Source organism: Nannobrachium achirus, assembly GCF_963921795.1.
Source record: "Nannobrachium achirus genome assembly, chromosome: 16".
Classification (NCBI taxonomy): Eukaryota; Metazoa; Chordata; class Actinopteri; order Myctophiformes; family Myctophidae; genus Nannobrachium; species Nannobrachium achirus.
In genome coordinates, this window is record NC_137823.1 from 44684421 (window position 1) to 44697792 (window position 13372).

General features: G+C 45.7%; 1 protein-coding gene across 5 annotated transcripts in view; it reads right to left on the reverse strand.

Annotated features, from left to right (window-relative positions):
* tulp4a (TUB like protein 4a) overlaps positions 1-13372 on the reverse strand; it is a 46439-nt gene that overhangs the window by 927 nt on the left and 32140 nt on the right. For 3 of the 5 annotated variants that reach the window (XM_080745114.1, XM_080745112.1, XM_080745113.1), the window contains 8 exons: positions 10261-10368; positions 9914-10080; positions 8834-9058; positions 7483-7717; positions 5133-5277; positions 3959-4130; positions 3723-3816; positions 84-3583 (listed from right to left, as the gene is read on the reverse strand). In XM_080745114.1, coding sequence (XP_080601240.1) covers positions 84-3583; positions 3723-3816; positions 3959-4130; positions 5133-5277; positions 7483-7717; positions 8834-9058; positions 9914-10080; positions 10261-10368 — 4646 coding nt within the window. The remainder of the gene's footprint in view (positions 1-83; positions 3584-3722; positions 3817-3958; positions 4131-5132; positions 5278-7482; positions 7718-8833; positions 9059-9913; positions 10081-10260; positions 10369-13372) is intronic. The other 2 variants (XM_080745116.1, XM_080745115.1) reach the window with 1 other exon arrangement.

Here is a 13372-nt window from a genome sequence, read left to right on the forward strand (position 1 = left end):
ACAAATTTAAGCGGTAATTAAACGTCTTCTGATAATATTTCCCCTGTGGAGGACAAAACATGAAAATAACAGTAAGGACTTACCTGTCTTCCATCCAGTTCAATCTGGAAGTTCTTGGCCGACTCTTGCGTGACACGCCCGCCAAAGTCCAGCTGGTACACCTGCGTAGCCTCGTTCCACAGTGGCTGCTTGTTGGCCATGATATAGACAAAGCCCTGGCTGCCCAGCCCGCGGTCCTCTTTCTCGTTGGCCTTGCGACACTTGATTTCATCCAGTTCGCTGGCAGCACGAAGGCTCCTCTTGTTCTTCCAGCCCTTCTTGCCACTCTGACACTGATTGAGCAGCTCGTCCCCGCTGATGAAGAGCTCCGGTTCACTCTCTGAGCTGTCCTGGAACTCGCTGGTGGCCGGGGCCTTGCTCAGCTTCTTGGCCTTCATCTGCTGCTCTTTCTGTCCCTTCAGTTTCTTCTTGTCCCTGCCTCCCAGCCGTGGGCTGGATATGAGCGAGTTGAAGTCACCCAGAGCCCTGCCCTCCTTCTTGGACTTGCCTCCCTCTGCCAGGGGCGGCACATTTGCCTCCTCTGCCCGGCCATCCGCCCGTTTCCGGTTCTTTTTGACAAATTTATCAGAGCGCTGTGGCACAGGGCTCTCTGTGAGGGACAGTACCTCTTGAAACCCCTCCCCGGCATCCGCCATGGCCTCTGGTGAGCCGCTGTTTCCCTGCAGCTCTGCTGGTGGTGGAGGAGGGGGAGGAGGTGGAGGAGGAGCTGGCGGGGGCGACAAAGTGTTTTTGTCCACTGCCATGTGGGAGGCTTTGGGAGGCAGTGGCACCGCAGGGCTGGGCATGGGCGGGCACGAGTTATAGGTGCCCCAGGGAGTGTGCAAGGCGATTGGTGGGATAGAGAGTCCAGCACAGGAGCTTCCTCCCGGATACATGGGCGGGAGAGGGCAGCAGGTTAGGTTTGCCAGGTTTGCAGAATAACCAGGTGGCAGGACCAGAGTTGCCTCCTGCTGTGAGAAGGGTACTGGTGCCACCATCTCCTTGGGGGAGGAGCAGGGTCGTGGGGATCCTGGAACGGGCTGCATCTGTGGACCAGAATAGGCAGTGCTAGGAGGGTACTGTAGAGAGATTTGGTAGCCTGCGGCTGCTGCTGCAGCTTGGAATGATGCAGCGCTAGGGCTGGTAGGGGACTTTGGAGAGAGGACAAACGGAAGCCTGGACACATCCAAGTGCTGAGCCGGGCCGAGGATGAGTGGAGGTGGTTTGTGAGGTCCCGAGGGACCAGAGGGAGTCAGAGTTGCTGTCCGTTCCTGAGGAACCCACACCTCCTCTGTGGCTGCCGGGTCCCACTGATAGGGAGGGGGGCGTTTGACAATCAGCCCGGACACATCAGTGCCCCCCAGAGCCAGATGCCTCAACGACTGATTCAGTGTCTCGTCCTCAGTAAACGCAGAGTTCACATACTCTGCCCGGTCTCTGTTGCCTCCTCCACCACCTCCCCCGCCACTACCACCTCCATCAAGGGCACTCAGCAGGTTGTACGAGGATTGGGAGGCCAGAGGAGAAGCACTGTTGGAGTGAACGATCACAGTGCTGTGTGGTGCTCCATTCCCTGGTGGGAAATCCTGCCTGATGATGGTCCCCCCTGCTATGCCGTTAGTGCTGCCTGGGGCAGTACTCCCAATACTGGACCCACTACTACACTGACTGCACGTGTACAGGGCTGTTGGCACCCTCTGTTGATACGAGGCTGCTAGTGCAGTACTGTTTTTGGCCTTGGGTGGCAGGGGTCTGGGACCTGGGTCCAGCATCTGGGAGACCTTAAGAGCAGCCTCTCGGCTGTTCCTCCTGAGAGTGGCGTGAATCAGATTGCTGTCAAGCCTCTGTCCAGGGTTCCTGCCAGTGGCATTGTTCTGATTTGCTGGGTCTGGGTACGGGGGCGGGTCTCCACTGGGTATGGAGTAGCGGGGCACAGTGAGTCTGTTGAGAGTTGCAGAGGCATAGGGCAGCTGGATCTTCTTTCCGTCTGCTGACGGAGAAGACGACGAAGAGGAGGTGACCCGGAGTGTGGCAGAGCTGCCAGGACCCTGGAGCGCGTAGATGTTCTGATTGCACACAAGGCGCGTCCGAGGACGGCATACTTCCTCCACGTTGCCGCTGCTGTCGAAGGTGGTTATCCGCTCATAACCCAGCGGCGTCGGGTACTGTGCCGACTGCTGCCCTGCAGGATACAGAGGAAACTCTGCTTTCTTTATACACAGGTCAGCTGGTGGAGGAGTGCCATTGCCGCCCCCCGCTGTTACAGACGCAACAGCGGAGGCTGCAGACACCGAGACTGAGGCAGACCCTGAGGCAATGGCCGCTGCTGCAGCTACAGCAGCCGCCACTGTCCCGGGGTAGGGAGGCGGGGGGTTCATCTTGCTAAGCTCCAGAGGGGCACTGAACACCACAGTGTCTCCTTCAGCCAGCTGAGGAGCTGGACGCGTGGGCTTGATTTTCAGCAGGTGCTCGTGATCGCCTCCCGCCGCTCTCTCGACCACCAAATCAGGGTGAGGGATTTGGATCTGCAGTGTCCCTGGTTGAAGCTGGTGCATGGCTGCACCTGAAGGCTGGCCTGATGACATAGAGGGAACAGGGATTTGGATCTGGAGTTGCTGCTGCTGAAGTTGATGGTGGTGCTGATGTTGCATTTGATGATGTTGCTGCTGTGCCTGCTGCTGTGCCTGCTGCTGCGCCTGCGCTTGCTGCTGTGCTTGCTGCTGCGCTTGCTGCTGAAGGATTTGTTGGTGCTGTTGCTGTTGCAGTTGGTGTTGAATTTGTTGATGTTGCTGCTGTTGCAGCTGCTGTTGCTGTATCTGCTGCTGCAGATGATGTTGGTGCTGAAGTTGATGTTGATGCTGCTGCTGCATGTGGTGGATCTGCTGTTGAATGTGCTGCTGCTGAAGCTGCTGCTGCTGCAACTGCTGCTGCTGCAGCATCTGCTGCTGTTGCAGCTGGTGCTGTTGTTGCTGAAGCTGTTGCTGGTGGTGCTGCATTTGCTGTTGATGGTGTTGGAGCTGCTGTTGATGGTGACTTGTTTGTTGCGTTGGATGTTGCTGCTGTGGGTGATGAGCGGTTGGAGGGCCCACCATCAGGCGACTCATATCCAGCCCCCCAAAGATGACCTGCCCAGGGCTAGAGTACCTGTTGGGAACTGTGTACTGTGCCGTCAAGACGGTGTCCTGACTTTGTTCTGACCCGCTGGCAGCAGCACCAGCAGGTGTGGCAGCTGGGGGATTTGACAAGACATCCAGCTGAACATTCTGATTGGCGAGTAGCGACTGGACCAGACCAATGCTTTGGGTGGGGGACATGGCCTGGGCGGGGCTGTGGATGGGAGCAATGGGGATGTTGACAGTGCACGGCGGGTTGTCATCAGCAACGCCAGAGGGACCAGTGACAGGCAGATCGTCCTCGTCCTCACTGAAGACATTGGGGCTGAACACAGGTAGGTTGATGTAGTCCATGGAGATCTTACGCACCTCTGGCAGGTAGATGGTCATTTGTCTGGGCTGTAGATGGAGGAGGCTTGTCTTGTAGATAACTTGGAAGTAAGGAAGGGTCAAGAGCAACAAAAACAGAATTAAAGGAATGTACCGGTAATTAGATTTTTCCATCTAAGACTGGTATGTGTATAAATGTCATTCAAATTCACAGAGTAAAGAAAGCTTTTGAATCATTACCTGCACCGAGATTTGTTGGCAAAAATGTCGCAAGCCCCACAATCTTGAATTTTGTTCCCCAAATATTGGATGTAACCTGAGCAAGGTAATTATGCTACAACAGAAGAAAGAACAAACTTAATTATTATTCTTAAGGCAATACAATTCAGCATAATAAATTCATTTTCTAAATACACAGTGGAAGCTGGTCATAAACGTTGACCAGCTTCCACAAGTTGACACAACAGGACCTTTACCTGAGTGATGTCATCTAAGGGGAACTCCCTCCGTGTGAGACTAGGTGATCCAATAGACGGCTTCCGCATGGGCAGCCGTGGTGACCTGGAGATTTCCTGTGTGGCTCGGGACAGTTTGGGGGACTTTCTGGGATCAATGTTGATCCTGTTGGTAAAGGGACAGACTAAGTCTCTACAGAGAAGGTAGCAAACGGGAGAAAAAAAGGTTTAGGCATGCAGTGAAGCAAAAGCAAACATTACATTAGTGTAGGACATTCCACTGAATAGAATATAGGCTGTAATTCATGCAAAGAGTTGGTTTAAGATAGACAAAAGCATGAAAGTGAATATTTCAGTATTAGTTGGGTTAGCTCAACAAATTACAATTACAATACACTAAAAAGTTCTCTTTTTTTTTTTTTTTTTTAGAGCAAGTATCAATACAATAAACACAATCAATACAAATATAGAATCAATGCAAAAGTATAATGAAACATGCACAATTATTATAAATTTAAGGATAATGCCTTTTTTCCCCATACAATCAGCCCCATAGCTCTTAAGAGACAAACAGGTGAAAGATAATGCATAGCTTGATTCTCTGTAAAACATTAATCAAAAATATAACCTCTGCAGATACCTAATGAAGGATGAAAAACAACTAAAAAAATCCTTAACTGACTTGAATCAACGTGTTTTTACGATTCTAGTTGATTTATGCTGAATTTGAAAATGTTTAAATGTGATCAGAGAGAAACAAGTACTCCAAGTTCACTTGTTACAGCTAGGCCTGTCACAATTATTACATAATCGTCTAATCGTCTAAAATATTCATACATTTTCAAAAACAGTTGAAATAGCAGATCTACAAGCTCACAACTGTTGTGAGATTGTAGATCGGCTATTTCCACTCTCAATGTTCTTTCTTTTAAGTATAAAGTTGTCAAATATGTCAGTGATTTCCTTGTATATTTAGGTAATGTGTCGTAGCTGACTGTTAACCAATTATAATGTGGCATTGCTATTTTGGGCATGTCTTAAACTTTCAAATCTTTTCCAATATTTTCTTTTGAATTGTCGAGAAGATTTTGCTTGAAGGTTGGCTATTTTTCCTATTTTTAAAAATAGTACTAAAGTGGTTAACAGAAGAGAGGTAACTATGTCTGCTAAACAGACAGACATGGTGCAGGTTTACCTGGGCAGCTTGGGGGATTTGCTGCCTCTGGATATCTTGGGAGATTTCTTTCCCACCCAGTCATCACTCAGTTCAATGTCACTGGAGTCTGAGCAGTTACAGCTGTCAATCATTGAGGATATCAGACTGTTGCCATACACCTCATCTGAAGGGAGAAAACAGGAAGGAGGAGGATTTTGAGAGTTAAGTATATATGACAGTAAAAGGTGGTGGTGGACTGAGAAAACAACCCATTATCGATATTGATTACAATTCATGCAATAAGGACACCATTTACACTCTCTATGTAAGGAAGGCAGATAAATATTGAACCTTAGATGTAAGAATGTAGAAGTATGTTATTGCACACAGCATAAAGAACCAAAACAACATCACTGCCAATAGACAAAGCACCGCTAAATTGTTCATTAACCTATTTTTTAGCAGCGCTTTTTTAGCTGTGCTACTGAAATGAACTCATAAAAAGCACCGCTCATTTCACACTGGGTGTGATTTCCCTTTTGATTTGGAGTACCCCATTTGAGAAACCCTGAACCTCAGTTTATCATTATAATAGTCAATATTAATAGTGAAGCATTGAATAGCTTGATAAAACAACCCATTCTAATTTTCAAAATTGACATAAAGGTTTTAACATTACAAAGAGTGTTTAATCTACTGTTACAAACAGACATCATTCTTCTCTGGTCTGTTGCCTTGTCTCCCCTGTGCTCAGCTCTCTTTGTTACATTTGTGTACAATAGCTAAACCCTGAGGTGCTACCTGGTGCTGGGTGCCACCACACCCTTAAACCTGAAATTTGACCACTGCCCTGGATTACTGTGACGCAAACCAACACAAACACTGGTGTTATCTCTCTAGATTTTCACAGACAAATAGGTTTGGCCCTCTGGCAAATGAACATTGAAATGAAATGGTCCTAAACTGGGTAGAAGCCTAGGCTTATAATACACCATCACAAAACGGTTTATTTGGTTGCAGAGCCACCCAAGAGATTTAAATAACAGTTGTTTTGATTTTAATGTGGAACGTTTTTATGTCTCAATGTACAATATGGGTTTTGTTATCAACAGATTTCCAGCTACATCAACAACCTGCAGGGGGCACAATTCACCCTTGAAACCAAAGGTGTAAACAATACATCTCAGGGAGGTATAAGGTACTGTGCAGCATTTTCCTCATTTCATACTATACTAACTATCTGATCCATACTACCTTTTAGGAGTAACCTTTTTCCTCTGTTTCTCATTCATATGGATTCTGTGAACCACTGTTACTCCACTCCGAGGTCAAGCTAATTCATTTGATGGGCATTAACGTGTGAATGGGCTGCATACATTTCATGGCTGGCTTCATTTATCACTGTGTGGGGAGGGAGTGGGTTGATTTATGAGGAACCCAGGGGCAATCAGAGCCCCCCATTAAGCAGATTTTAATTAACATGGACCGGCCTGCCCTATGTGACTAAAACACACTCACTCTCTCAATGCCAGCACAAGAAACTTCATCCCAAACTCAGACAGCTGGAAAAGTACTGGAGCAGACAATTATTATCTGGGGTGAATACATTCAACTGCTTGAATACTAGGGAATGAAATAGACAATCTGTAGAACAAAAATAATATATCATGTTGATTACTATCTATGATTACATTACAATCCTATTGCAATTACCAAATAGAACAGAATATGTTTATTGCATCAAGGACACTCAGCTAAATGAAAGTCAGTCAAACGGGGGAGTAACAGCTCACAATGAGGGCACCATTAAACACCGAGTATGTCAGTGGGCAGGGAGATTCTCATGGATTTTATTAGCATTAAATCTAATAACATTGTCCAACTAAATGGGCATGGCAAGTAAATAACATAATAGACACTTCAAAAAATACATGACATTTACATGCAGGATTCCTTTTGGTTAGTGCTTGTTGATCAAATTCCGTGACATAACAGCAATTCCATCATTTACCTCAATGAGACCTGAGGCCGATTCTACAAATGCCTTCTAAATCAGTAGTTCTCACACTTTCAAGAAAAAAAAAGGTTTAAATAGCACATGTACAAGCCCGCAGCACGGCACCGAGTGACGCACTGTCAGTGAGTGGCCTTTCGCCACTGAACCTCGCATCACCAGGCTTTCCGCACAAGGAGGAAAAGGAACGACCCAAACACAAAAGAGCGAATCACTTCAAACAAATCGTTCATGAACGTCACAACACTAGCACACATCAACTGTGTCCAACGCAATGTCATTCTATCACTACATCTCTCTTCAATTCTGTGACTCTTCCAGCTTTTCGATGACTTTGGTAACCCTGCGTAGATCAAAGTTAGAGCAAAGTCTCACCTGCTTTCCCATCGGTCTTGGGGTCCATAATGACAAACTCAGGCCGCAGTTTGCTGATTCGTCGGCCCTTGAGAATGGGCACCAGACCACCCAGGTACTCCAGGTAGAGGGTGTAACAGGGACCCCCCACCTCGGGGTTGTCCTCTGTGCGCTTCATGGTGCAGTGCAGACGCTCATTGCCAGCGGTCGGGTAGCTGACAAAGTCACGCATGTTGTTGGGGTCTGGGATGGGGGGCTAGAGGACAGTAGCAGAACAGAAGAAAACAGGATTTAGAAGACTTTCCTTAAAGCTATGATCATATTATTTAGATTGCTTTATTCCTATAAAGGGACTTGTACATGAATGGATCTATTGTAAGTGTGCTACAAAGAAACCTCACCCACAACTCATGTACAGAAAACCAACGTAGGTGGAAATGCATTGTGCAGGAGTCAGCAGTTGGCCCAAGCATGCAAGTAGAGTAAGCTAACCACCGCTATATTTATATCCCGCTAACGAACAGCGAAATATCCAATCTACTACAGTACAAGCTCACAACGTGTTGCAATGGGACACGTTGTGAGCTTGTAGAGCATACATTTGTGATATCAATGAAAAATTAAATAATACCATTTCTTATAATTACATGCCTAATATAGGGACGCCAGGTTCAAAGTTCAAGGTTGTACTTTATTGTTAGGTCTTTTGTACAGGTACATAAGAGTAAAACTTAGGTTGAAAGGAACTTGAAAATGATCTGGTCATATTTCCTCATAATCATATGTATGGAGTCAAAGAACTCGAGCTCTGTAGTTTGGCTTGTATGACTTCACTCGCCTACAGTACTCTGGAACTTTGTAAAGCTAATATTGGAAACACGAGGCGAACTCGCAGCCATAAATCCCATTCACGACTCACATTACAAAGACATCATGTTGAAAAAAAAGAAAAAAAAAGAGAAAACAATCTTTAATCAGTTTTGTTAGCCAAGGTGGTGATGCACCCATGCTATGAGCTCATCGGACTCCCAGCCATGTTATGTTACCAGGCACGTGCACACATACTGTAGACATCAAAGGGGGCTCGAGCCCCTGCCCTTTTATCCATCTGTAAAAAGTGCCCTCTCCAGACCATGAATGCAGTTTTTACTATGGTGAAAGAAATGCAAACGCCCTCTTTCCATGCCATACCTGAAGGCAGCATTCAAGAGAATTACCCTGTCCAAACTCTCCTGAACTAGAATGCAGCATCTTATTTTGAAATCAAGAAACGTGTAAAAATCAAGCATCGAAAATAGCCGACCTCCAAGCTCACAACGCGCCTAAAAGGCCCTTTTAAAAATGTCATTCTCTGCACGTCCCTGTATGTTACCTTGATGGTGGGGACAAAGGCAGCAGTGACGTAGGAACAGAGGCGGGAGGGCATGGTGAGCTTGGCCACATCTTTCTCCTCCTTCAGTGCCGTGGCGATGCCCTGCTGGCACAGCAGCTGCAGGCTGGCCACGCGGTGCTCCACGCGCACCACGTAGAGCGCCGGGCCACACGCCAGGAACAGACGAGAGTCCCGGTGACCCCAGCACAGCGTAGTGATAGGGCGCTGCAGGGACAGGAGGGCGACAATGATACCCAGGAAAAATAATTCATACATCGTTGCTGTCGGGTGGAAATCTTGCATGTCCAAAACCGTTTGTTTTGTATTTATCATTTAAAAAAATGATTTAAAAATAGTGAAAATAGCCGATCTACAAGCACACAGCGCCTCCCGCCGTGAGGTGTTGTGTGCTTGTAGATCGGCTATTTTCACTAGTTTTGTGCGACAGTCTTGTATAGTGAAGCAGGGCTTTAATTTACAAAAGAAACATAACAATTTGAAAATTGGAGATGCAAGGTTTCTGCCCGACAGTGACGATATATTCATTCCATATATTATGACAGGTTTTCACCGGGTAAAAAGGGGTTATCGCAGTATAAAGATCAAGATCTTTATTGCCATGCCAACAACATTTCTTGGTACGTCTTGGTACTTCTCAACATATCTGTTCTGAAGACTGAAGTACAAACATACTGTACATACAGAAACAGTGTAGTAGCCCAATAAAATATGTCTAAAAACAAAAGCAAATAACTGCTACTACTTTTTTTTAAAGAAGAAAAATAAATATAAGATACTTTAGAAATCAGCAGCATCAGGAGACCAGAATGGGCAACTTATTAATTCTCATTATGGTAATTATTTGGTTTGATGTTTAAAGCTTTGATGGCACGTAATTGAGCAGTTGCTTGGCAGATTGTTACCCAGACATGAGTCAGATGGCATTAGTAAACAACCGCTTTGATTTAGCCTTCTTGGAGGACCACATTGGAGAGGGTATGCTACATGATATTGGATGCCTCGTGTACTCTGACTGGGCTAAAAGAGATGAAAGCTATGTTATTTTGTATAGCTGGTCACCTGTGCCGGTGTGTCCAGTGTATATATGTGTTCTCCGCGGATGTTGTAGAACTTGACAATGGCGTTCCTGGTTAGGGGAGGACAGGAGGGGTCTTGGGGGAGGAAGGTCCTCTCCATCCCTGCCACTGCCAGCAGGTCCCCCTGAGAGCACCACTGGACCACCACATCTAGAAAGCAGCAGGACGTCCAAACAGACACATAGATGTGTTTCAATGAAACCCTTACGATATGTGTACGCAAGACAGACAAACATAGACAAATAAAGGCACATATGCCTGCGAACATGCATGAATGCACAACTGCACATGTGCCCACACCGAGGTGCACAGGTGTGTCTACACACTTACCTTTAAGACATGTGCGTACGAGGGTGGGAGAGAGGTCGTCGTAGTTGTTCATCAGGCTGATGTCCCCAGAGGTGAAGCTTACAGTCAGCAGTGGTTTCAGGCTGTGCACTGTGAGGAGACAATGCTAGGTCAATCCACCATGGAACAGGAAGTCAGACAATTCAGTACAAATACTGTATATACATATATATATATATTGACCATATTCACACCATGGCCATCTTGGATCACATGACCACATAGGGTAGCAAGCAGCCAATCAGAAGCTCAAAACAGCATATTGGTTAAGGCATAGCCTTCCCTAACCCCAGGGCTCCACTGGCTGCGTCGCGTTGCTCTGCGTCTTGACGGCGTCATTGACGCAGACACGTTGCCGTCCGACTGGCTCCACTGAACGTGAATGTGTTGATATTTCAATCAAAGATCATAGGATATTCGCATTATCAACTGTAGTGTTATATATGCCTAATTATAATAATTTATGCTGTGTAAAGTGCCGGAAAAAAATAGCAGATATACAAGCTCACAACATGTCGAGTGCATGAATCTGTCATCATGCTGTTGTGACTGTGTCTGAGCTTGTAGATTGGCTATTTTCGGTACACCAGTCCAGCGCAGCCACGATAATGTATAGCCTAAAAATCTGTGTTCAGACTCAGTCACTCACTGCTGGCCTGTTTTTAGGAGGAAGAATTGAGAAAGTTGTTGCCTGTTGTGAACTTGTGATTAGCCTATATCAAGTGGGAAGACCACTGTAATTACATAAAAAAATATGCGAGGAATTTTGGGACATCTAGTCACCCTTGTGAATGAAGTGAATGGATATCCAACAGCAGAAAGGCATGTACGGTATATACATTTAATATGCAATGCAATTACATTTAATCATAATTTATACATGACTGGACGTTGTGGACGCCGTCAAAAAATGAACCGGGGCAATTTTTGAGTTTGGACGCCGGCACCGGAGCGTCCGACGTTGACGTTACCGTCGGCAGTGGAGCTCCCTTCATTGATTAAAACGGGAGCGTTCCCAACGTTGACGCGGCGCTCGACGCGCTCGGTGGAGCCGGGGGGTTACACAGGCTGATTTTGGTCTAGAGGGGGCGGATTCACAGACTGAAAACTGCCGGTGGATCCTATTGGTTCACGATCTGTGCCATGGCCCGCCTCCCACTTCCTATGCCAGAAATTGCAGCAGGTTACCCCAGGCTTTTATTTTTCTTCCTATCAGCAAAATAAAAGCCTGGGTTTCCGAGGCTAGTTAAGGCAAGACCAGCCCATGGAAGCTTCTGATTGGCTGCTTGCCACCCTATGTGGTCATGTGATCCAAGATAGCCACAGTGTGAATATGGCTAATTGGATGGCAAAAGACATTTAACAAGAAACGACGAGACAGATAATGCAACAAACCAAAAACACAAATGAGTGCCCTACATTCAAATAAATAGATGGGAGGATTAAGATCAACACATATACGAAGAGGCTACTTTCTGCAACTACAATTTTGTTTGAATTGGAATTTTGCTGAGCACACATGGACTTTTTCCAACAATGTCATATTCATATAGTTACGAGACACTGGAGAGCCTGATACACCCGCACTTAGTGTATACTCTGGCCACTGAGCATTGTCATTGAAGCAACTGGAGCCAATATCTCTAAACTTCAGGCTACCCCGTAAAGTCCTGAGTGTTAATGCAACGCAGAGAATGTAAAAATGAGTTAAAGGAGAGTTTCGGCCCAAGTACTTTAAAAGTACTTATTTCGTCCCCCAAACATTGGTTGAGGTGTTCGTTTTTCAAAAGATGCAATACAATCCATTTTTGTCTCAAGTCAGGGCTTCAGACAGGGTCATTTGTTTCACGAAAAAATCAGCCTCAAATACTAGTAGTATCCCATCAGAGCGATAACATGACCAGAGCACCACCATTGTTGTTGTTAATATAGTGAAACTTTAAACTCCTGTTGAAATAGTCTCTTGCCAAGCCCTGGAAGCCACATGTTGTGGAAATTCACTAAATCCGGATGTAGACCGGGGTGTTTACTTTCGCACGGAAATGAAAAATCACACGTGTGCATGGCATTCGCCGTTACAAAATAAATAAATAAAACAGAACGAAATCCATGCAGCCTACCCGGATCCGGAAATGGATTATCAGAATTGATTTAATTAAATGGTTGTCAAACTCGTCATTGGCGTATTGGACAGCCTCCAAAACTTGTCAAACTTGTCATATGGCAGTGGGTGAGTTAAGTGAACATTTCACCATCAAATACACAGAGAGATCCTTTGAATTAAACCAGTGAAGAAAAAGAAGAAGAAGAAAAAAACAGCATTGCTCTTTTACAGCAATGCTCAAGGGCACTTCAGCGGAGTTGGGGAGGGGCGAGTGGTGGCCACTCACTTCCCCAGTACAGGGAATCAAACCGGGAACCTTTTGGTCAAAAATGTCGTAATCTAACCTTTAGGCCACCACTGCCCCCAAAAGTATTAATAGTTCTTATAATGCAGCTCAATGAGAGCGGTGCAGTGTCTAAACATTTTCCTCCTCAATACTAGTGGTATTACATCGCTAATGTCTTTGCACACTACGTCAGAGGACCAGCTGATCAATATGCATTTCCAAAGTGGGCCATAAAAATAGATTGCACGTCAGGGAAACAGTGCCTTTGTATGCCTGTGTGTCTGTGTATGTATACTATGGAGGTAGTAGGCGGTGTTATGAGGGGCACAAGGCCAGTTCTATATCTGTAGCAAATAATCTAAGTAATTCATTTTCAGAAAGAATCTACTGCATTTTAATCAGAATAATACGTTTGCCCTGACACATAGTCACACTCGTTGTATTTCATTCTATCACAAGTGATATTAAAAAGGTATAGTGCTATAAATAACACACCTTACTGCAACCACCTACACTTTGTCATATCATCAACCTTGCATCTGTCCTTTCAGATTCTCCTGCAAGTGAAGTGACCCAATTACCAACAACACTAACCTCTATAACTTTCTATCCTTTAGATTTCCTCGCACTGATTTAGTGTTCTGTTATAATCTTCTGCTTTGCATTGTGAAATACTCTTAGCTTGGACGATGCTACCATATACT